At 39.4% G+C, this 24774-nt stretch overlaps 1 protein-coding gene across 2 annotated transcripts in view; it reads right to left on the bottom strand.

Moving 5' to 3' along the window:
* Positions 1 to 23923, bottom strand: part of PFKM (phosphofructokinase, muscle) — a 345974-nt gene extending 322051 nt beyond the window's left edge. The window contains exons 1-2 of one of the 2 annotated variants that reach the window (XM_044083480.1): positions 23790 to 23923; positions 17130 to 17228 (exon numbers count right to left, since the gene is read on the bottom strand). In XM_044083480.1, coding sequence (XP_043939415.1) covers positions 17130 to 17228; positions 23790 to 23907 — 217 coding nt within the window. In that variant the 5' untranslated portion in view covers positions 23908 to 23923. Of the gene's footprint in view, positions 1 to 17129; positions 17229 to 17317; positions 17337 to 23789 lie in introns of those variants that run through there. The other variant, XM_044083481.1, reaches the window with a different exon arrangement.
* Between the last annotated feature and the right edge of the window lie 851 nt (positions 23924 to 24774).

Raw genomic sequence — 24774 nt, 5'->3', positions numbered from 1 at the left:
CTGAACTCACCAGGATACTTACATGCTCAGTAACCCAGAACACTGTAGGCACTCACCGAGACACTTTCACACAGACACACACACACACACACACACACACACACACACACACACACACACACACACACACACACACACACACACACACAGTGTTTTATGTAGGGAGCAAGATTCCTGCACTTCCCCAGCTTATATATACTTACTCCACAGTCTCACAACCATGAGATAAAGGGCAAATACCCTTACAAAACAACACAGCTACCTCACCAAAACCAGTTCCCATACCTCACCATACATGAGCACACACATACACATTCACACTTGCACCTACCAGATACTGTACTACTATTCCTACATACCCATCACCACATACTTACCTTATACCATCACCTACAGTATGCAATCACTTTGTATTCAATACCTTCCGCATGCCATCGTACGCACATATGAACTTTTTATGCACTTTCATTCACTTCATCCACACAACAAATAATTTAATTACTTGAAAACTCGACCATATCAATGGCACCCATATACACATATAATAATATTACATTTTGTTAACTGGCTTAACTGTACTGGGCAAAGTCCATTTTCAGAAGTAAACTGGGATAATAAAATAAGCAAAGAAAAAAAAATAAAACTAAGACCAAAATAGAAATAAATAATAGAACAAGTAAAAATAGAAAATTAGGCATGATATGCAAAATATGCATTTCCAGCCTTTACAGAGTGATGCTAACATGACAGCTGTAATTCAGGTGCAACAGGTATGCATGTATAGGTATGTACATGATATGTGAAAGATATTATAGCAGAAAGTATAAGCTAGTGTTAAGTTAGAAGTTATACAGAAATAGGAGGAAGAAGCAAATGCAACCACTGTGGGATGCAGCAAATGCACAAATTCAAGGAGAAAAAACTATTTCATAAAACTGAGACAGATACAGAAATAGCAGCATAAAGAAAACATAAGAAAAGTTATAATAGAAGTGTGAACAGCAGGTACAGTTAAAAAAAGTCATGGTTGTGCGTTACAATACTGTAAGTAGATCGCTAAAAAGTCTTACAGGAGGAGTATCGAACAATTAGTAGAAATAACTGGAGAAGTCGAAGTGCAGATGAAAACATTTTGGGTACTTCGATTTCCTTTCTTTTTCAGTAATGGAGGGGTGCTAAAGTAAAGACTTTACTTGACAGGGATGTGAAGAAGACAAGTTCCAGAAGTTAATATTGTATTAAACAAAACAAGGGGAGCCTACAGATTCTTTTTTTAGTGTTTGTAACATGTGAAGCTACACTGTAGATAGTCCTGTTTTTCCGACAAAAGTCCACAAGGAAACTACTATAAAGAATACTTTTGTCTTGGAAAAAGTAAAATTATGAAATGAAGGAGGCTAAACTCATTTGCTACTAAACTGACATAAATTATTTTGGCAACATCAGTTAGCAGTTGATAGTCCATGCCTTAATGAACACACAAGTATTAAATATGAATTCAAATACAGGTGGTTCAAATAAAAAGAGAGGCAGTTTTATGTAATCAAGTATACGGTAGACAAGCAATGACGATACCTCAAGTTTTAACATTATCTTACTGACCAAGACGTACATTTGTTAATTTTATTATTTGTTTACATTTCAAGTTTCTTTGTTAACAGTGTTTTTGTTGCCAGTCTTAAGGTGATGTGTGGTTTATTACATTGCCCAAATGTTGAAAGCAATTGGTGCAATTTGATCATTTATTTTAATGAAAGGTATTTATTCAGGGTAAGTGTATTAGTGTATTCAGTCATGTCTGATGAAGTCCAAAATCATTTTTAGGATGAAAGAGTTTACTATGTTTTCAAAACTGTATTTTTAAATACAGACACTCACACACACATACACACACATGTATGCACATTATTAATTTATTGTGTCAGAGGATAATTTACAGCTATGATCCAACCCAAATGTTGCAGTGAAGCAATACAGACAGCATTATGTGAAGCTTACTCTCTGAAGTATTTACACTCAAAAATTATTACAAGCATAAAGTGTGCAGTAACATCAGGTAATCATGTTACAAATACAGAAAAAATAAATCACTTAATTTAAATTAGTTCAAGACTAGTGAAAATAACACAGTCAGACATATTAAATCAGGGTAATAACATTTGCAAATATACTATAAAAAAAGACCATTTCTTCCTACAGTTTGAGTGCTGCAGCCATTAAGAAACTATTTAAAGTCTGTAATGCATTTTTTTTGGAACATTAATAGTTATGCTTGAAAGTATATGATCCAGCACTTTGGATTTGATAAAGCATATATAGGCCTCCCTGCAAGTCATGAAGGGAACTTTGTTTAGGTTCTAACCTCCCAGTTGAACTTCCTTGATGCTACAATTCCTCAAAATTGCCCACAGCTTTTGCCAGTTATTTTTGTGTAGTTAGGCAACTTTGTGAGTGAGAAGCCGCTATGCAGTTTGCAGGACCCCCTCCTGCACACACTGTTCTGTGATAGTAATTATAAGTAAGAGGCAGTGAGGGTATACCTTCCCAAATGGAGATACAGGGGGCTTGCCCCCAGCAAGAACATTGTTTTCAAGGTGCTTTGGTATCTTTATGTTGAGTTTTGTTCATGATCTGTTGTGACTGAGAGATTAGCTCATGAACCATTATATCTCAATATATCATAGGAGATGCATGCATGCTTTATAAATACGTACCAAACTGAAGTCTAATTGATATATGTCAGACTATAATATATTGTTATCATTTGTTCCCTTGATTTTTAATGCATTAATAACAGCTTCTTGAAGAGGTTGCAAATGACTGACACAGACTACAGGTTGTTCAGCATATGGTATTCATGAAAACATTGCTTAAATATTCATTCTGGTCAAGACTGCATACTTCAAGAGCTATACGACAGGCAAGTACTGTCCACTGCAGCCTAATGTTCAGATCCATCAGTGCATAATAAGTCAGTCAGCAGGTGGAAAGAAGGTATACTGCTAAGTGATGTCATAGCATAAGATGCCACAGTGTACTACTGCATAAGAAACTGAGGTAATAGTTATGTGATTCTGTGAAATAAAATGACAACTGTGGGGCTATGAATGGCACAATGACCCTCTGTATAAAATGTTTAAAAATTCATCAGAAAGGGGTAACTGCAACAGTTGGCTGAATGCTAAATACATGTATCCAAAACAACAACAATAATAGTAAACAATGTAGCCACGTCCAATATGGTATAAAGATTTCCCTGTTTATGGGGACCCTGTAGAATGAAATGTCTAGGGATTGCTAAAGGGAATATGCACTAAGCATAGCGTTACTACCTGTCCCACTTTGTGAGGGACAGTCCCTCTTTGGGCAGTTGTGTCCTGCCAAAAAATTGTAAAAACGGCAAAGTCCTGAGATTTTAGGGCAAAATTATTTCCTATATTTTATGTAATAGTTGCATAAAACAGTTATTCTGTATCTGAAACACCTAAATGTTATAAGAAACAGAATAAGCAACTAAAATGCTACAAGAATAAGCTTTTATTTAGGGAAAAAAGAGAGGTTCTGTCCTTTGTACTGGCCATGGGAATGTTTTGGCCTGCAAAATCTGATGTTTGTACCACAATTGTCCTACTTCGGCCATTTGAAAAGGTGGCAACCCTAACTAAGCAGCATGAGAAATGTGAGAAGAAACAAAGTAGAAAATACTGGCTAAAATAAGGCAGTGGCAACTGATGTTTATGGATATAGAAAGCAAGATTCAGGCAATGCTATCAAAATGTATATGGTTACTTTGGCTTTGTATGTTAGACAAGCATGTGTTTACTCCAAGGAAGACAACTGGCATATTATTGATAAGGAACTTAAAGAGCTCATTTCAGAAGAAAGTTGATCTAGAGTAAAATGAGAATGTTTACAGCTTCCTGTAGAAACAGGTGGTCTGTAACAACCAGCCTGAGAGAGTATTGTCAGGTCACATGATTAAGGTTTATATATTTATTGCAGAGCAATTCTTATAAAGCAAAATTGAAAACAATGATTGTGGCTAAGGAAAAATGATCTATGGAGATGTTTCAGTAAAATTCTGAGAATTAATGGAAAGAGAGGACACAGGGTAGTAGGATTACATTAAGAAAATTTTAATCCAAATATTATACAAGAGACAAATGAAAAAGAGGAAAAAGCAAATATTCCCAAAAGTGTGTGAAATAAAATTGTATAGAAAAGGGGGAGAAAAGTGTGGCAAGTTTGTGGTGAAAATGGAAAAGCAATAGAGATCCAAGATACTGGGACGAGATAACTAATAAAAAAAAACTGGGGTGAAGTTAGTCAGATCTTTAACCTGACACCAAGAGAACAACTTCTTTACAAGGGTCTAATCATTGAAAAGGGAGTAAGGACAAGACAAAGAAACACTAGGAAGATGAATCCGGAAGTGGAACAATATATTCTAGAACCAATGTAAGAACTACAGAAAAGAGTAAAATTAAAATCAAGGGCATACGCCTGCTGAAGAAAAGTAAAAAGCAAGAGAGATGTGCAGTTGAAACAGGAATGGATTAACTGATTACATCAAAACTATACAGATGAACAAAGGACAGAAATATGAATAGTCCCTAGATTTACAACAGCCAGGAAATTTAGAATATTTGGATGGAAATGTTTACATAAATATTTTTATACCCCTTTCTAGGCTGCAGAGATGTTTCTGTCCATTGACAGGAAATGTTGCAAATGTGACAAAGGAGAAAGGGGGACAAAAAGAGCACATATTTTGGGGATGTGAAAGGTTGAAGCAATATATATATATATATATATAGAGAGAGAGAGAGAGAGAAAATCCAGAAGACACTTAAGAATATTCTGGCAGATGTCATGCTTTTGAACTGGATACATACATATGGGTCAAAATATGTTAAAGCACTAGTCTTGTTAGTTATGAGAGTAGAAAAGAAAATTTTATCAGGAAAATAAAAAACAGAGAGATTCCAAAAATAGAGGAACTGAAAGCAATTATGAAGAAATTAAAGATAACAATTTGATGTTAGTAAGCTATAACAATCATAAGAGAAGCTATAATTTATTAGTAAATAAATGGTCCAGGCTGATCCTCTCATAAAAGGGAAAAGGAAATATGAGATAATTAGAGAGGTGAATCAGTAGGGATAAAGATAAGCTAAGACTTTCAGGGAGCAAGGATGATGAAGAATTACACTAGTCTATATGGAACTCTTTGTAAATAGTTATTTGTATATAGTTCAAACGATTCAGTATGGCTATAGTAAAATAAGCAGGAAAAAGAAACAGAGTAGGTGCACTTATGTTGTAAATAAAAATTATATCCATTAGAGGTAGACCAATGTGCTCTGTAATAAATAAACAAAATTGTTGATGAACGAAAGTGATGGCTAGAATTTAAACCTGGTCGTGGATGGAATGTCAAATGAATGCACAATGCAACATGAATATGCTATTTATATTTGATAGATTTGATATACAATAATAGTGTTTTTGCAATGTGTTGTTATGTAAAATGTTTGTATCATGTTTATTGTGACTTTCTAATTAAGGTTGAAAAAATAGCAGAAGGTATAAGCACTAGGTGATGATCAAAATAAGAAAACTGGAATTTTTACAGGCAATGGAATACAGTATCATATCAAGTCTTATCCTCTGGGTAAGAACAGCAGCAAACATTAACAGGCCATTAATGAAGCATGCAGCACAAATTAGTAAAACAATATGTAAGTAATACTGCATGTCCTATTACAGCATAGGACCACACGCACATTAAAGCAAAGCATACATATTGACACATAACTACATAGTTTCATAGTTTCATAGTTTCATGGTATAGTATTATTTTTTTAAACATTTATTGACCAGGTAAGCCTACTGGACACAAATATCTTTTTTCAAGTGGGGACTGGAACCAGTGTCTGATCAAGTGACTAGCAGGCAAATAGATGTAGGAGTCATAGCCTGCACCCTTGACTTCAGGAAATAGCTTGTTAACATCTCAGAGGCTTAATCATCTATGATAACTGCCAGGTTGTACACAAGAGTCTGCCAACATAGGCCAATAATGACATGAGATGCAGCAGTAATTAACACAAAACTAGTCATGTAACAGCTCCAACCTGCATGCACCAAATACAAATTGCACAAATATGTGTGGAAATGACTGTCATAACTTTCTGAAGGCAACATTTTAATGTGCTTACAGATGCAGAAGACAGCACATACAAAGGCAAAACACATGACAAAAGTAACAGACACTTGCTCTTCACATACACCCTATAGTAATGCAGCAGAACAACATACACAGCCGGAAAACAGGGCAAACACACAGCAATGAGTCAAGAAGGCAAGTGCGATGAGCCCAGACACACATGAGAGGGTGACAGAAACAGAAAAAAGTATGCAGATGCATGCCATACTGACAAAGGAGAGAAGTGCTCTAATGGTGCTATTGCTGCCAAAGTATGAGAATGAAGCAGGCCTTTGTCCCCTATGATTCTCTGTGTCTTTCTACATACAGTCCCAGCAGTTGTCACAGCATATGCTGTAAAAAAAAGTCACTGTACTTCGGAAGTCCTAGAGGGTCTCTCAAAATCACACAAAGTAATGAAGAGAGGTGTTATGTTCTGATGCTGCCAATTCATGTGTGAATACATTCTTCAGGCTGTTTACAGTGTGGTCTATTCCATCAAAGATCTGGATTTGTGATGTGGACACAGCAAGTGAAGGCTGTTAGGCAGTTGATGTCCTTGCACCATCCCTTGTCAGCCCAGTGGTACCACAGCATGAAGTGGAATGTTCTGCCTGCTCTACCACACTCTCACTATCAAAAGTAAAGTATATTCTAGTTGTATATTAACTAACATGTCATTGCAGGCAAAACTGAATAATTGTTATTGTTTGTCAGCACAGATGATTAATGATATGAGCTATTAATAAACTGATTCCTGTATTCCAAGGTTTGACTCCCTTAGTCTCTGTTTGCCTACAGTGTGACTTTGAACAAGTCACTTAACCAGACAATGCTCCCAATCTGAGTATGAAAAAAGGTTCATGTTGATCAGTGCTCTACCTCACATATAGGTAAGTCACAACAACAAAGATTGTTATGTATATGTATACAGAACTTTAGGGAGCATAACATACCTCACTGACACAGATCTGTGCACTGAACAATCATCTCCCTGCACATAGCCTCATCTATTAAATACAGCTTTAAATGTTCAGTACAAGTACTGGCATACAGGAAAGGCCATAATCACTGTAGCTACATAGTAATGTCTGTGCAACATTCACATACCAAAGTGGCTTAGTCCATATGATTGATAGATGGATCCTTGACCAGGCCACAGATGACCTGGGTTTATTCAAAGGCCCAAACACTGATGGAGCCATCTGGAAAGAGATGGAAGTGAGCAGATGGCTCTATCAGTGTTTGGGCTTTTGAATGAACCCAGATCATCTGTGGCCCAGTCAAGGCTCCATCTATCAATGACATGGACTAAGCCATTTTGGTATGTGAATGTATGTGAATGTTATTGGTGGAATTTTACAACAAGAACTCAGGAAGCATGATAGCATGAAGAAGTGTTTGTGTATTCTAGATGGAAACTGTGTCCATGCAGAATCATTCACTTATACTGCGTCTATCACAGTAAGCATTTCACCATGCCTTCTTGTCCAGTTGAGAGAAGTATAAAAAACATAATAAAAAAATTCCCAACTTTTGAGAGATGGTGGCAACAATCCCTAACTCTCATCCCCAACTCTCAGTGTTCTACAGTGTTTGATGTAAGGAAAAATGAATAGACAAATATGGGACAGGGGACTAATGGTCACAAGAGAGGGATACAACCAAAACGAATGAAAAAAGAAATCCTCACATCTAGGTGTACATATCCTTTACTGACAAACACTTGTATCCAAGGTAGTGCTTCTACGAGGATGCAACATATGTCAAGATCAGGACTGCAGCATGCACAGCAGCACATAGCACCATACCACAACACTACTTAGAGTATGTAGTGTCATAAACATACATAACAGTACACAACACCATACTACAAGACTAAACAGTGGTATGTAGTGTCATAAACATACACAGCAGTACACAACACCATACCACAACACTACACAGTAATATGTAGTGTCATAAACATATACAGCAGTATACATCATGATACAAGACTACTCAATGGTATGTAGTACCACAAACATATACAGCATCATACCACAGCACTACTCAGTGGTATGTATTGTCGTAAATATACACAGCAGTAGTACACAGCACCATACCAACACATTACTAAATGGTATATATTGTCATAAACATACACAGCAGTACACAACACCATACCACAACACTACTTAGAGTATGTAGTGTCATAAACATACATAACAGTACACAACACCATACCACAACACTACTTAGAGTATGTAGTGTCATAAACATACATAACAGTACACAACACCATACTACAAGACTAAACAGCGGTATGTAGTGTCATAAACATACACAGCAGTACACAACACCATACCACAACACTACTTAGAGTATGTAGTGTCATAAACATACATAACAGTACACAACACCATACTACAAGACTAAACAGTGGTATGTAGTGTCATAAACATACACAGCAGTACACAACACCATACCACAACACTACACAGTAATATGTAGTGTCATAAACATATACAGCAGTATACATCATGATACAAGACTACTCAATGGTATGTAGTACCACAAACATATACAGCATCATACCACAGCACTACTCAGTGGTATGTATTGTCGTAAATATACACAGCAGTACACAACACCATACCACAATGCTACTCAGTGGTATGTAGTGTCATAAACATACACAGCAGCAGTACACAGTACCATACCATAATAATACTCAGAGTATGCAGTATCATTAGCATCACAACACTGCATAGCACAGTACATAATGGCACGTTGTAAAGCTATGCCAGTGTCTGCACAGAAAACACAAATCTAGCATAAATTATATGCAGGAAGGACAGTACACATCACATAGTACAGAACAATACCATGATACAAATAATGCTCCTCAGCATGGACATCTGTGTTACTCTAAGGCACTAAGATATCAGAAGCATTGCAAACCAAATCAAAATGAATATATCAAAAACAAATATATTAGTGCAAAGAAGAATCCCTCAGTATTAATCTACACAATAGTTCCCTCCTCTGTTATTTTAAAGTTCCTGGTTAGCACTAGTATAACAGCATAAAGCCACAACATCATATTAAATTGTTGTAGAATATAGCAAACATATATGACCATCTTGATGACTCACAAATTTACTTTCTGTGAGCTTTCTCCTGGTAGCCTGATGTCTTCATAGGTTCATAGGTTTATAGGTAGGTACTAGGCTATTGGCCCTAGGGCCTATATAAGCCTAGCCAAAAAATGTACCCTGGCTTTCGCCACCCAAGAAATTTATTTTCCTGTGCCCCTGTTGAGCAGAGCCACAGAAGTGATCCCTGGGATGAATTTCCTATTTCCCATCCAATCATCAAGATTTTTCTTGAAGAGTGCTAATGAGGAGCTCTGTTTGACATAGATAGGTAGTCTGTTCCAGAGTATGGGAAGTCTCTGCGACAGGAATCTATCCCTCTTCCAACTACCCCAAAATAAATTGGTTGAATTAGCTACTCCAAAGTGTGCATAAAGTGAACTACTATGACATTAGGAAATGCACATACATCATACTATTCAGTGAATATTACATATAAGCATGTCAGAGCAGGTCATGGGGAACCACAACAGCTCAGTGGTAACATCTCTGTGTCACAGGTCCAGGGTCTGGGCTTTAGCTATGACTGTGTGGAATCTGCATGTTTGTCCCATGTCTATGTGTATTGTCTCTACATACCAACCTTCCAAAAACATGCTGGCTATTTGGCTACAACAAAATTCTCACTGCGTGTATGTCTGTATATGTACACATGTGCATAGTCTGTGTATTACTCTTGCCTTGTGTCCCAGGTCATGGCTGGAAAAAGGCCGGCCCTCTTACCTGGTTTGGAAATAATGCAATAAAATAAATTAAGCACACAAGCATTTTATTCTGTATAGACCTACACCAGGCATTACCTACATGGACACTTATAGCTTGGGGATTGTGCAAATGGTACTTACTTACTTATTTTTGCAACCAGATTCTGACCAGGAGAAAAGTACAGTTTTGTACCTACCATAAATGTAGATGTCCGATAGATATGCAACTGCAGTCATAACATATGGGTTGTCCTGCCTCAGGCAGCCCTCGGTCGGCCGGATTCCAAAGTCTGGGTCCGACATCAGCTGATGTCGCATTTCTCTCCGACGTCAGAGCGACAGGAGTACATAAGCATCAGCCGACACCATCTTCTTCAGTGTTTCTTGCCCCAGATGCCAGGTGCCCTCCAAGGAAGGCTGTAATCAATTTGGAAGACAAAACAGGTTTCCAGACAAATAAATAAGCAATAAACAGATACACCATAACAGATATTCCCAGCTAGGATAACAGGGAGAGTAGTGGACCCAAGGAATAGAGGGGAAGGAGGGAGGGAAAACCCGACTGCAGTTGCATATCTATCAGACATCTACATTTATGGTAGGTACAAAACTGTACTATGTCCTTCAAGAATGCAACTGCAGTCATAACATATGGGTTGAATACCATAGCTTAGCTGGGGGAGGTGGAAAGCACTAAGAAAAGGATGGTGTAGCTATCAATCCCTGCAGGACTGCCGAAGCAAAGCCTGCTCTGGATCTAGAATATAAAGGAAGGTTGTAGTGTTTGGAGAATGTATGCACAGAGCTCCATGTAGCAGCTTCTAGAATGTCTTTTGTAGGCACCCCTCTTAAGAATGCTGTAGAGGTGGCTGTAGCTCTGGTAGAGTGTGGTCTGATATTGGCTGGTACACTCTTTCCATGGAAGGAATAACATAATCTGATGCAATGTCCAATCCATTTTGAGATAGTCTGTTTGGAAATTGCTTTTCCTTGTACTCCAGGGGAGTAAGCTACAAAAAGCTGATCAGACTTCCTATTGGCCTTGGTTCTGTCCAGGTAGCAGCAAAGTTGTCTGTGAATGTCCAAGGTATGCAACAGTCTTTCCCCTTTGTTCTCAGGATTGGGAAAGAAAGTTGGCAGGTGAATTGCTTGATTCAAAGAAACCCTAGATACCACTTTTGGTAGAAAGCTAGGGTTGGTTCGTAAGGAGACCCTGTCTCTATGAAAGGTAATGAATGGTGGTATTGCCATTAGGGCCTGTAATTCCAAAACCCTTCTTGCTGAGGTAATTGCCAACAGGAAAGCTGTCTTCCATGAGAGGAATTGTAAGTCCACAGAAGCTGCTGGCTCAAAGGGGGGTAGAGTCAGTTTTTCTAGGACAAAGTTGAGGTCCCAAGCTGGTACTGGGGCCTTTCTTGGTGGCTTGATATTCTTGATTCCTCTAAGAAATTGCCTTAACAAAGGATGTGAGAACACAGGTGGATCAGTGTTGTATCTAGCTGAAATAGCTGAAGCATGTATTTTTATAGAAGAATATGAGAGTCCATTCTGTAGCATATCTGCCAAGTATTCCAGGATGAGTGGGATGTTCAATAATGATGCATCATGACCCTTGCTGGTATTCCAAATGCTGAATCTCTTCCATTTTGCTGAATAAACATTTCTGGTGGATGGTCTGCGGGCTTCTGTTAATATCCGCTGAACTTCCTTGGAGAGAGATAGATTGAGGTTATTCATGGAATCTCCCAAGCTGTTAGCTGGAGCGTCTGAATGTTGGGATGTACTGTCTTGAAGTTGTTTTGAGTCAAAAGGTGGGGCCATTGGGGAAGGGCCCATTTTTTGTTGTGGCATATGCTCCGTAGTAGTGGATATCAGTGTTGTCTTGGCCAGTCTGCAGCTATTAAGATCCCTTTTGGCTTCTCTGCGTTGATCTTTAGTAGTACTGTGGTCATCAGTGGCAGAGGTGGGAATGCATAAATCTTTAGGAAGTTCCAGTTGATCGAGAGAGCATCTGTTTTCCATGCTTGTGGATGATATGTCCTTGAACAGAACTTTTGTAGCTGATGATTGGGGTGGGAGGCAAATAGGTCTACTTCTGGCCTGTCCCATGTTGAGGTGAGCCTTATGAAGATTTCTGGATGTAACCTCCACTCGTGGGGGTCTAGGAAATTCCTGCTTAGGCTGTCCACCAGCACATTGTCTTTGCCTGGAACAAACTGGGATTGCAACTGTATGTTTAAGCTCAGTGATTTTTCCCAAAGATTCATTGTCAGTCTGCAAAGGGGGTAAGAATGGGTGCCCCCCTGCTTGTTTATGTACCACATGACAGTGGTGTTGTCTGTCCGTATTAGCAGGTGGCCTTGCTGAAGTTGTTGTCGAAAGGCCTCCATGGCATGCATGACTGCCAGCATTTCTTTTTGGTTGATATGCAGATGTGTTTCCTTTGGAGACCATTGTCCTTGAATACATCTGCCCTCCATGTGCGCCCCCCATCCAAGGTCTGAGGTGTCTGTGGTCATTGTTTGTGTTATTTGTGGTTTTTTGAATGACATACCTGTGTTTGCCTGGCTTACCGAGGCCCACCATAGGAATTCCTTTTGTAGGCATGGAATAAGCGGTATGGTTGTCTCTAGGTTGTTGCTGTGTTGAGACCATAAACATTTTAGGTACCATTGAAGCTTTCTCATGTGTAGTCTTGCTAATGGAACCAGGAGAATGCATGATGCCATATAACCCAGGGCCTGTAGGAATCTCCTTGCAGTCATCTGGGTGAGCTTTGCCAAACCTTTGAAATAATGAGTTAACTTCTTTTGCTTGTCTTCTGTCAGGTAAGCCATTTGAGAGGTTGTGTCTAGATTGGCTCCTAAGAAAGTAATTTGCTGGGATGGCTGCAGTCTTGACTTTTGGAAGTTGACTGTGTATCCCAGAGCTTGTAGCAATTGAATGACATAATCCAAGTTTTTTGTCAAAATCAGTTTGTTGTCCGCTTGCATGAGGCAGTCGTCCAGGTATGGGTAAATTTGGATCCCCTGGAGCCTGCAATGAGCAATTACTGAAGCCAGGCATTTTGTGAACACTCTGGGTGCAGTAGATAAGCCAGATGGCAATGCTGAGAATTGATAATGCTCTGGCCCTGCAAGAAATCTGAGGTATCTTCTGCAGCTGTGTCTGATAGGGACATGCAGGTATGCCTCCGTGAGGTCCAGAGTAATCAGCCAAGACCCCTTGCCCAGCATGGGAAGGAGTTGCTGTAAGGTCAGCATTTTGAACTTTGGTACTATGAGAAATGTGTTTAATGCGGACAAATCCAGTATTGGTCTCCATTGTGTTTCTTTTCTTGGAACAAGGAACAGTCTTGAGTAAAACCCCTGGCCTTGTTCTTGTTGTGGAACTTTTTCTATTGCATTGATCTGAGCAAGCAGAGAAATTTGCTTGAAAGCCTCTGCCCTCTGGTTTTGCAGTTGGTTTGGCATGCCTTGTTTCCTTGGTAAGGTATGAAAGTGGAACCTGTAGCCTTGGTCTATAATGTCCAAAATCCATTTATCCTTTGTCAATCTGTGCCAATTGTCTGAAAACAGAGATAATTTTCCACCCAAGGGAGCTTCTGTTTGCTCTTTGGTAAGCGGAAGTAGAGGAAAGTCATTGGGATTGTCCCTGTGGGGCAGGAGAAGCCCCTGTGTCACTTCTTTGATTTGCTGGTTGCCATTGTCGTCCCCTGTAGGAACCTCTGTATTGTCCTCTTCCTCGGCCACGCCTGCTTTTGCCCCTTTGAAATCTTTCAGTATTAGGAAAGGACCAGTTTTTTGAAGGCCAATTCCTGCTGAATCTGGGTGGCTGAACCTGGAGGAAATCTTTGACTGTCTGAACTGACTTGGCTTTTTCCTCAATGGTCTTTAATACATCTTTAGCATTAGCACCAAAAAGCTTGTTCTTTTCCAAGGGTGCATCAAGAAGTTTTGCCTTAACATGATCTGGTAGAGGTTGTTCTTTTAACCATGCATATCTACGAATGACCGCCCCTGTCATAGCTGCCCTACATGAAGCTTCCAATGGATCATATCCACACTGAAGGAAGTGATTGCTAACTTGCTGAGAGTTGTGTACAGCCTCCTGCAAAGACTTCCTATCTAAAGGATCAGGAGAGGCCAAAGTTTTCTGTAAATCATCTAACAGGAAATCCTGATATTGAAACATATGAAAGAGACAATTGAGAGCTCTCATAGATAAAGTAGTGGAGGTGTAAACCTTCTTCCCCATCTCTAATGACCTAGCTTCCCTGTTGGAAGGCAAAGGATTTTTGGAGGTGGTAGCTGAAACCCCTTTCGACCCCTGTGAAATAGATTCTAAATCAACAGCATGGGCCCTAAAGATATGAGAATGTGTTTCAGGAACTCTATAGTATCTGTCTGGCTTGGCAGGAGCAGGAGGGAGAGTATCAGGGGTAACACTGGAGTCAGAGTATAAATCATCCAAAACATCAAGCACAGGAGGTATAGCTAAGGGCCTGTGCTGGGGCTTTTTAAGGAAGATACGAAGGCGCTTTCTGGAATCAGAAAATTCCTGGCCTTTCCACTTAAAATGTTCCCTCATGGAATGCAGAACTTCCCCAAAGGAAATATCCTCAGGAGGGGAGGCCGAGGGGATGGAGTCCTCTGCATCTGAGTCCTCGTAAGTCTGGAAAGGCTCTTCCTGGCTATCGGAGTGGCTAGAGGCCTCAGAATCTTCATCTGAAGGGAGAGGGTCAGTGGGTTCAACCCTGGGCCTCTTATCAGGAGGAGGCTGGGATCCTCTCTCAGGTTGGGCCTGGGTACCTCTGATCATGGAGATTAAGTCTGCTGCCATACTCATGATTTGTGTCTCAGGAGTAGGCTGAGGTAAGGCTTTAGCAGTAAGGTGCTTAGTCTTGCTGGCTGCCTTAGCACGTGTGTAGGCCTTGATAGACATGGACATGGGAGGCCTAGCAGCTCCACGTGCAGGAGTGACCTTATCCACAGCAATGGTCTCGGGCATTTCCTCGGTTACAGTATCCGGAGGAAAATCAATAACTGGCGTCGGTGTGGTCTTCGGTATCGGAGGTATCGGTAATGCGGTGTCTTCAGTTCAGAGCGGTGAAATAACCGCCTCTGAGGGAACCGGGGCACTCGCGGTAGGTTTTGGCATGGTGTCGGTGGAAGATGCGGGCCGAGGATGGCAGTCCCGGTCTTTACGTTTCTGCGATGTCGGTAATTCCGACGGCATCTTGTAATCGAATTTTTCGCCAAAAAAGTCTTCAGCGAACTCCGCCCGGCACCTGAGAGTGCGCTTATTGAAGCGAGCACAGGCGGCACAGGCCGAGACGTCGTGGTCTGGGCCAAGGCAAGGAAGGCAGTAAGAATGGAAATCCTTATGAGGTATTTGTTTACCACAAGACAAACAATTATTAACTTTTTCAGTAATTTCTGACATCGGCTGAGGCAAGAAAAAGTCCCCAACGGGGTATTTAGCTTTTTTGATGACTACGGATCGAAGAAAACAGGAGCTGACCGACCGGCACTTGCGAACTGCTTCTGCTTCGGGCACCACGCGGCAAGAAAGACTGAAGAAGATGGCGTCGGCTGATGCTTATGTACTCCTGCTGCTCTGACGTTGGAGAGAAATGCGACCGAGGGCTGCCTGAGGCAGGACAACCCATATGTTATGACTGCAGTTGCATTCTTGAAGGACATCTGCTGTTTTTCAAGCCGTACCCAGCCCAATAAATTTAGTCAGAGTTTGTAATGAGGACAATATAGCAGTCCTTACTACATCTTTCTACCTTTCTGGACGATAACCATAGGAAGTTTTTGTGTTTCTATTAAGGGTAGTCAGGCCAACAAAGATGGAACCATGAGGGTCGTGACAGCTGAATGAGTTGTACTCATTCATCACTGGTACGTCTTTGAAAGAACAACTTTGTAAGTGCAAGACATCAGTTACACAGAGTTGTACATTTCTCTACAGAGAACTGGCTCAGCAGTTCCTAAAATTGCTGGTGAAATGTGTCAGCCTCAGCATGCCTTTCAAGCGTGTATGACTGTGCTTGAAGTCTGTCTTTCCTAGTGTATTGTTTCTGTGTCACACATAAAAGCTGCATTTCTGAGACAAAGTATTGAGGCCATCAATCACCAATGCCATACGAATGACAAATGTTTTAAGGTGGCCATTTCATATCCATTATGACATTATGTCACTGCAAACATGTAAGTGCACCCTGCAAGTTTTATAATGGCAGGCTTTAAAAACCGGTGTCCACTTTGAGGCATTTTTCCCATGCCATTTTTGGCTTGCTGTGCAATGCTTTAAGAAACCAGGTGAGAAATGTCTCCTAACAACATCAAACCATGCCCAATGTGTATGACGGTGTGATCAACACGATATCAAATCAGTTTCCCTAAAATTATTTATTCAACTCATTTGAAATGGATTTTACTTAAGACACATACATGTACTGATATTGCCTGGTACAATTACAGTGTCAGGTACTGAGTCTGAAATCTGGTTGCGATAATACATAAGTACCCTGTAAATGTATTATGAAATGTAAAAATCATTCCTGAACTCAGTATATAAGGCAAAATCAACAACAAGATTTTTCAATAAGATGAGGCTAAAACAAAAACAATACCAGAAACATACATCTTCATGTCACTAAGTTTGAGTCCCCTGGAAGATTAAAGGAATTCAATTCCTTTAAAAATGCACAGCATACTGTAGTAACTCCAGAGCAACATAACAAATATGCAGAAGAAATTAACTTGGGCTTGATGCGATGACTGTACATTTATGGACTGCCATTCAGCTGGAAGCCAGAAGGTTCTAGTCTCCACAACTGTGACACTGCATCATTAGTCAGTCTACAGAAACAAAGATTTTACTAATTGAGTTACTTAAGCAGTGATCTACTTCACTAAACCAAAGGTGAAAAAAAACAATGTGTACCATAGGAAACCCAAGATCATATTTAATATATTTTACCATAAAAATAACAATGGCTGTTTTTACATGCTGCTGCTGAGAAACGTTCACAGTCAGGCTTCAACAATTTAGAAAATGTCTTCTTACCCTGAGCGTCCCCTCCTGAAGTCAACACAGCAATAGCTTTCCCAATGCCCATTTGCTGGGCTTCGTGAGTTTTATGTGCCATACTAGCCATGTCCTTTTCTGAAATGAAATGAAAAGAAAACAAAAAATATGAAAGTCAGTTCACTTCTCCGTTGGTCTGTGTACATATATGTGAAGATGTGCGTTACTCTATTTCAAGGAGCGTGATCAAGGAGAGTCCTGAAGCTAAAAAAAAAAAAAAAAAAAAAAAAAAAAAACCAGTATCCCCTTTCAGACTGCTGACCCTCATGAAGTGCATACAGAAAGGGCAGGCTGAGATATCATTTCACAGCTTGCCTGCTACAGCTTAAAACCCTTAGTGAACTTGCACAAAGGCCAGAACACAATATCTGTTCATCTAACTGTATATTTTACTTTAGACTGCAACTCCACATTTTTATAATTTGTTTTACACACTTGCTTCTCTCACAAGCCTTTGCAAAGTAATACACAAAATACTAATATTGCAAAGAGCAATGTAAGTAAGATCCGTGCAGAGCGATGGGCAGTGGTGGTAAAATTTAATTCACCTTGGTCTGCAATTGTTGCAACTGGTTAGAAGTCATTTTCAGTCATGTCAAGCTTCTCTCTACCAACTACTCAAGCATATAAAATTTCCCTGTGTGGACTGCTAAACCACTAAATAACCTTACAACTCTTCAGCTATAATTTTTATTTAAGTAGTTTTAACATAATAAAGTTGCCTGATAAATAACTGATGTCATGTAAGAGGACTGTCAAAGTAAAAAGAATCAGTGCTTTTCACTTGCCTGGTAGCCAGGTAAAATCCCCACATGAACGACAATATGTCTTGTAAAATGTATTACATATACGCTGAGGGCACCCCACAGAAGAAGCAGGCATTCTCTGTTCGTTAAGTAAATGAGGAAAGGTTCAAACACACATAAGCCTTCTTTTCATCAATGAGACACACAATGACAAATGATAACTTCAGCAGACAGCAGCTGACTTTCTTAATAGCCTTTATATTCAGAAATTATCTTAGACGTCTAAAATACAATACAGAAAAAAGCCAGAATAGTGTGTAGAAGCCTCATAATAAACTATCTGCATTATTTACAGGTTTGTCTTTCTGGCCTTACTCTGTGGTTTACTGATGTACCTAATTACTATCTTATACTGTCACTGTCCAGCACTCAGAAACCTCTAGTGCAATACTGTGGTATGGTGAAAGCAACTTCAAGTGATGGTCATGCATCTCCCCATTTATTGCACTTCCTAAAGGAAGGTCCCTCTCACCAGGCTGGATAAGGAAAAGGTCATGGTCAGCTGTCTGACAGGCACCAGGATCCACCATATCACACATGCACTCAAGTCTCTCAGCAACAGGTACTGTTATAACTATGTCATAGTCCATACTGGTGTGAACGACTTGGGACAAGACATACCTCCTGGAGTATATGAAAAGAGACATGACTGAGCTCTCAGACTATGTGTCTCAGGCAGGTATGTCACTAGCCTTTACTAGCATTTTACCTTCACCTAGGATGATGCCTCAATACAAACAGAAAATGACTGACTTCAATAATTAGCTTAGTTCCTGGTGTCTTTCTAAGGGGATCCAGTATCTGCCAGCCTGGGATGACATGATCAGCAGACCTTGATGCTTTGCCAGAGATGGTCTTTGTCTGTCACCTGGGATTTCTGCTACTGGCTAAGGCTCTTTCCACCCCCATAGTGCCTTTTTAGGCAGTGTCTCAAGGACAAAATTCCTGACATAAAAACTCCATTTAAAACAACCTCAAGGTTATGCTGCTAAATGCTAGGAGTCTTAACATAAAACTGCATTCACGGGAAGTAGTCTTCACCTTGGAAAACGCAAACATTTGTGCAGTCACAGAGACCTGGTTCAAGGCTGTGGAGAGCATCCCAGCCATACTGGGCTACACCTCCTTCCATATGTTCAAACCACAAACTGAAGGCATGAAAACTAAAGGAGGCAATGTTTCAATAATCATTAAAGATAAATACACCTCCAGATTGGTTAAACAGTATGATTCCTTGGAGATACATCAGGTGCAATTAACTGTTGGTAGGACACCTATTCAAGTCATTGCCAGCTACAGGACCCCCTCTATGAATCAGGACACCCACTCTGCCTATTTGGATCTACTTGAATCTATCAAGAAACATCCGAACACCATAGTTTTGGGCAACTTTAACTACCCATCCATTGACTTGGTAAATTACTCATGCTCAAACTCACTTGCCCAAATGTTCCTTGAATTCGCTAACTCCAATGCCCTAGACCAGCTGGGGATGCCAACATCCTGAATCTGGTGCTTATTAATATGGGGGGGGGGGCATTGTAGCATCCCCACTGTGAGGTCTTCCCTTGTGAGATCTGACCACAAATCAGTCTCATTCGAAGTAACTATCACACCTGACTCCCCCCCCCCCAAGCAGGAACTAAACTAAAAAACTTCTCCAAAGCAGATTATAACCTCTTACAAGATGGTATAAACAGCTTCATTGCACCTCCCCCTTCAGATGGAACTGGCAACTATGCCGAGTTCTACACCAGTGCTTTATACAAATACTTGTATAATTGCATTGACTCAGCCATACCTGACAGGGCCAAAACAAGCTCCTCGATGAAGAGAAAACCTGCCTGGTGGACAATTGCCATTAACAGGCTTTAAAATAAGAGGAAGAAATTGCTTTCTAAGTGTAAGAGGGTGTGAGCCCTACACTGAAAACATTCCCTCCACAGCTTAAACAAGCAAATAAGACTTCTTGTGAAGTCCTCCAAAGCAAATTATGAATTCAGATTATCTTCCTCAACTAAGGACAACCATAAGTTGTTCTTTAGTTACATCCATAACCTAAAAGGAAAGGCCCAGATTTGTACTGAACTGGTAGTTAATGATACCACATATACTGAGCCTATGGACATAGCTAACCTGTTGGCTGACAGGTTCTGTGAAAACTTCACTCCCCTGTCCCTCCCACACTTACCCCATGACATCCCTACCACCTGTTCCCTACCTTGTATCTCTAAACAACAGGTAATTAATGCCCTTTCTAAGGCCAAAAACACAGCATTTATGGCACCTGATAATATCCCAGGCTGCATCCCAAACCATAAACATGCTATTGTAAATGAAATACAACTCATATGAATAAGAAAAACTTTGGCACTGATATTAGCCTGGTACAAGTTATTTTCATATTTTTTCCCATAAACAGAAAAGTTATAAGGTATGGTTATTAAACCTTGCAGTATGCAGACAACTAACTGATGAACAACTTTTGTTTGCAGTAAGCATGTTTTGTTTTGGCTACAGGACATATAGTTGATTATCCAGAGGTTGATTGCTGCATGGTAGAAGATGAAAGTTTGATTGGTGGAGGATCACTCTTTGTGTTAAATGTGAGAGTGTACAACCTCAGAAAAGGCTTTTCTCTCTTCCACACTTCTATGACATCATATTTAATATAATTAAGCTGCTGGGGGTGGGAGGCACATCTCCAACATGGGAGGTTTGCTTTCTATATGAACATTACTTTTTTCTTTAGTTTCCTGAGCTCCCAAAGAGTAAGAAGCTTGTATTTTATGTCTATCTAAATGTAGACATGTTCATACTCACCTTCATAAATGTAAAACTTTTGCATTAAACTTATTCATATTAGTTAAAAATGTGAAAATGCTGTCTGTATATGAAAGCTAACAGGCAATACAGAGAAAAAGCACCAAAAATGTATCAATACACATACAACACTACTCATTTTAGAGAGCTGTGTGGTGAACAACTTCTTCTATTTTAAAGTTAATTTTATTCTTTCATTTTTCTATTCTTATCTTAATACACTTAAGGGCTGCAGGAAGCCAGACCCTGTCACAACATTTAGTGGGATACAAGACATGGAAACTAATCCCAAACAGGACACAAAGCCAACAAAGGATGCACACATAGAAGAACATGTACACACCTATTCCTGTAAGTAATCTGCAGGCCCACCAGTTTACTTAAAGCGCATCTCTGGAATGTGGTGGAAATCATAGCACCTAGTGAAAACTCAAGTGAAAACAGTGAGGATGTGCAGATTCCACACATAAGGCACTCCAGTCAAGAAATTAACTAAATAACCAAGCCCTATTGGGCAGCAACCCTAACCACTACTCCACAGTTCTTCATATTTACTTCTAAAAAATAATATACAAGAAGTTTCTTATTTTGTCATTATACCTAGAGATGCAAAACATTTACAATCTAAAAGGAGCAGCCAATTTGTAGACTTTTCATATATGTATCTGCTGTAGTAATTAAGTCTTTTGACTTTGAATATGCTGAATACTGATGCTCTAAATATGAATATACTGAATACTGCTGCTGTAAGTGAAAATATTTAAAGGAGTTCTTTAAAATCATGATGCTTACATAATGTACATAAATTATTGATGCTTTTTATGTAGTGTAAACAGACAAAATATCTTGTACTCCATGAAAGATATGTAGATTTATCTAAGTTGTCTGTCTATATATACTATATACGCTCATGGGTGTACAGTTATCCAAATGATGACTATTCCATTGAACACAATTTGATGAAGATGAGCTAATCAAATGGAACTTTCAGGTATTTTAAATTCTAACTTCCTCCAAGAATTGATTACCTCAGATGTGGTTATAATTAAGGAGGAAGAGAGCACAGGAAATTCTCTTCCAGCATGGAGGAGATGTAAGCAGCAAAGCTTTCACATAAAAAAACATTACAATGCAAAACTCTCATCAGCTGTTTCCAATCCAGACTTTGATTAGCATGCTATATTCAACAGATGCATGTGCACAAACACAGACACACATACCCAGATGCATGTGCACACAAATGCGAATATAACTGCCTACTGGAAAAACTTGAGCAAATCTCATGGCCTCGTAATGAGACACTTTTAACCCATGATTCTTTATACAGAAATATATACTCATCACTAATTACATTACTGAGATTAATTGCAACTAATAGTAGTTCTGTTTTCTGAAACCTCTACAGTGTTCAAAAGTTAATATAATTAAGCTACAATGTCCTCCATTACGTAACCTGACTTATTTTCAACCTAACACAGAATATTTATTCTACACATAAGCAGCATTCAAGTAGCAAACTGCAGCGCATTTTCTTTCTCACTTCAGGACCTCCTATAGCTTCACTACTTCAAGTTTTGCATGCACATTAACTTTCTATTCAGGTTCTTACCTCACTTCCTTCACTACAACATACACACACACACACACACACACACACACACACACACACACACACACACACACACACACTAAAAAGCCTCTCTGGGTCTTTTATAGCACAGTTTATTTATCTGATGATGTCCCTTTGATGTCACTGAAGTGGATACATTGTCCACAATGAACACAGCATCTCTTGGATAGCAGGCAGTGTGATAAGCATGGCATTCAGAAAAAAATAAAGTTAATAGATCTGCTTTACTATAGCTGGTCGCTATATTTGCTGCTCATTCCTTGCCTATACACTAAATGCAGGGAAAACATCCTAACAAAGCTGCATGTCTACTGTAACATGGTAACACCGGAAAAAACAGAACTTCCCACTTTTTTTTTCTAACTGATGTCCCCGCATCAACCATGACCTCGGATTTGCGGCAGTATTGCCCATTTTCCACCAGATAAGCACAAGAACAACCATTATACATGACTCAGAATAAACACAGATGCATAGCCTGCTAACAGTGGAATAAATGTTGGTCAAAGTGTGTATTCTTCTTTGACCAGGTACACTAATATTACAAGGATGTGAAGAAAATGAAATTAATACAAATAACTGCAACAAACAGCATGGGGTCTGCCACATCCTCCATAAGAAAAAAAAGGTTAAAATGACTTTATATGCAGGTCACTAATGAATGAATATGGCTATAAAAGAACCTTTTAAGAACATTAAGAGATTCAAACAAATTAAATAGTTTAATTTTTTTGTTCAGAAGAAGAGTTGTTCAAGACAGAGGCCATAATTGGAACATATAATAATGTGACAAAATATAATTTCACAGAGTGGGGGGGGGGCTCCAATGAACAGCTTTTTTTCTGAAGATCATGTGGTCAACATGATAGAGAACTCAAAAATATATAGCATCTGCAAAACTTCTGAAGGGGGCTGACAGAATTAGGCTGTACATTAATACACTTTCTGCAGAAAACAGGAAATGTACAGAGCACATACACTGCATAACGTCATCTGCCATTAAGGTTTAAGAGTTTTTTTTCTGTAAGGCTTGAGTGAGGCTGAAAAAAGTCTGTTGCCATTCTGTGATCTCCAGCCAGGAGCTGGTTCCAACATGAATGACAGCCATAGAAAAGAAGCTACAGTAGTAGTCTAGAAAACAGTTGTGTGTGTGAACAATACCCATAAGCCAAACAGAGAAGTATACAGAAAGACTGCAGAAAAAATGAATAAAATATTAACTCATTTACACAGCAGAATGTTGAATGCTTCCATATGAAACTAATATCCAGTAAGTAAATAGTAAAATGTGCCTTATAACAGCTGCATAGCAAGGAAGCCCATTAAATCAAATGCATTTGAATTGTAGAGAAATCTACACACATGCTTGCCAGTACCCACCTGATTCCTTGTGCTTCTTGCTTTGCTGGAAAAGTTTGAAGATAACAAAAAGGACAGCTGCTACAGCCCCTAAGGTGAAAAACTTCACAACGATGGTACTGAGTTCATACAAACTCATACCCAATCTGCACTGTCATTCTGCACTGATATTTATAGGTACTGTGTGAAGCTGGCATGCTTTCTTTACACAGCAGCTGCTCTTATTGGATAATATGAAGGGCATAACCTTGAACCAGGAAAGAACAAGCCCTTTTAAAAAGGAAATGTTACAGACGTTTATAACTGGCTGCTTGTCTGACCACTGTCTAAAACTCCGTCTGAAAGCAGGCAAGAACTCTGGGAAAGCAACCTAAATGAAACAGCTATCCCAGGTCCTGAGGCAAAGGCCTCCTCCATACCACCACTTGTACACACTGCATCTTCCTGACTTCACTTCCAAGGTGTTTTGCTTGTTGGAAGATGAAATGCTATAACTTAGCCTAGCTAACAACAAAAATGTAAGGCAGCCCTATTCTTGGAGAAGGAGGGGTAAGCCATCTAGGTACTGTGCTATTAGCATGTGAAGATCCTACTCAAAAGAAGAAAGAGCTAGTAGGGGCAAACAGGCAAAAAGGAATCAGAGACATATTCTGTATTGTCCACATAGAAGATTACCCAATCAACACAGCTGAATTCAATGAAGTAGCTGTTCCGAAGTTTAATAATACAGCAAAAAAATCTTGAATAAAACAGCATAAAAAATGTTAAAAACATCCAAGAAAAAGACCAGTGTTTTCACACCTATCCAGGTGCTTCTCTGTTTAAAAGAAAGATATTGAAAGAGAATAAACTGAAGCTATTTGGTTGAACAGTTGGTAGGCCCCTGATATCTAAATGTTGCAAAAAGCTAAAACTAAGCTAAGGGGCAGTTCAGTGACATTCAGACTGCTTAACTCTTAGCTCCTTACTAGGGCATTACTAGTCACATTAGTAGAAATTTTAGAAT

The sequence above is a fragment of the Protopterus annectens genome, chromosome 9.part0, assembly GCF_019279795.1.
Source record: "Protopterus annectens isolate FY-2018-M chromosome 9.part0, PAN1.0, whole genome shotgun sequence".
Taxonomy (NCBI): Eukaryota; Metazoa; Chordata; order Ceratodontiformes; family Protopteridae; genus Protopterus; species Protopterus annectens.
This window is presented reverse-complemented; position numbering and strand designations above follow the sequence as displayed.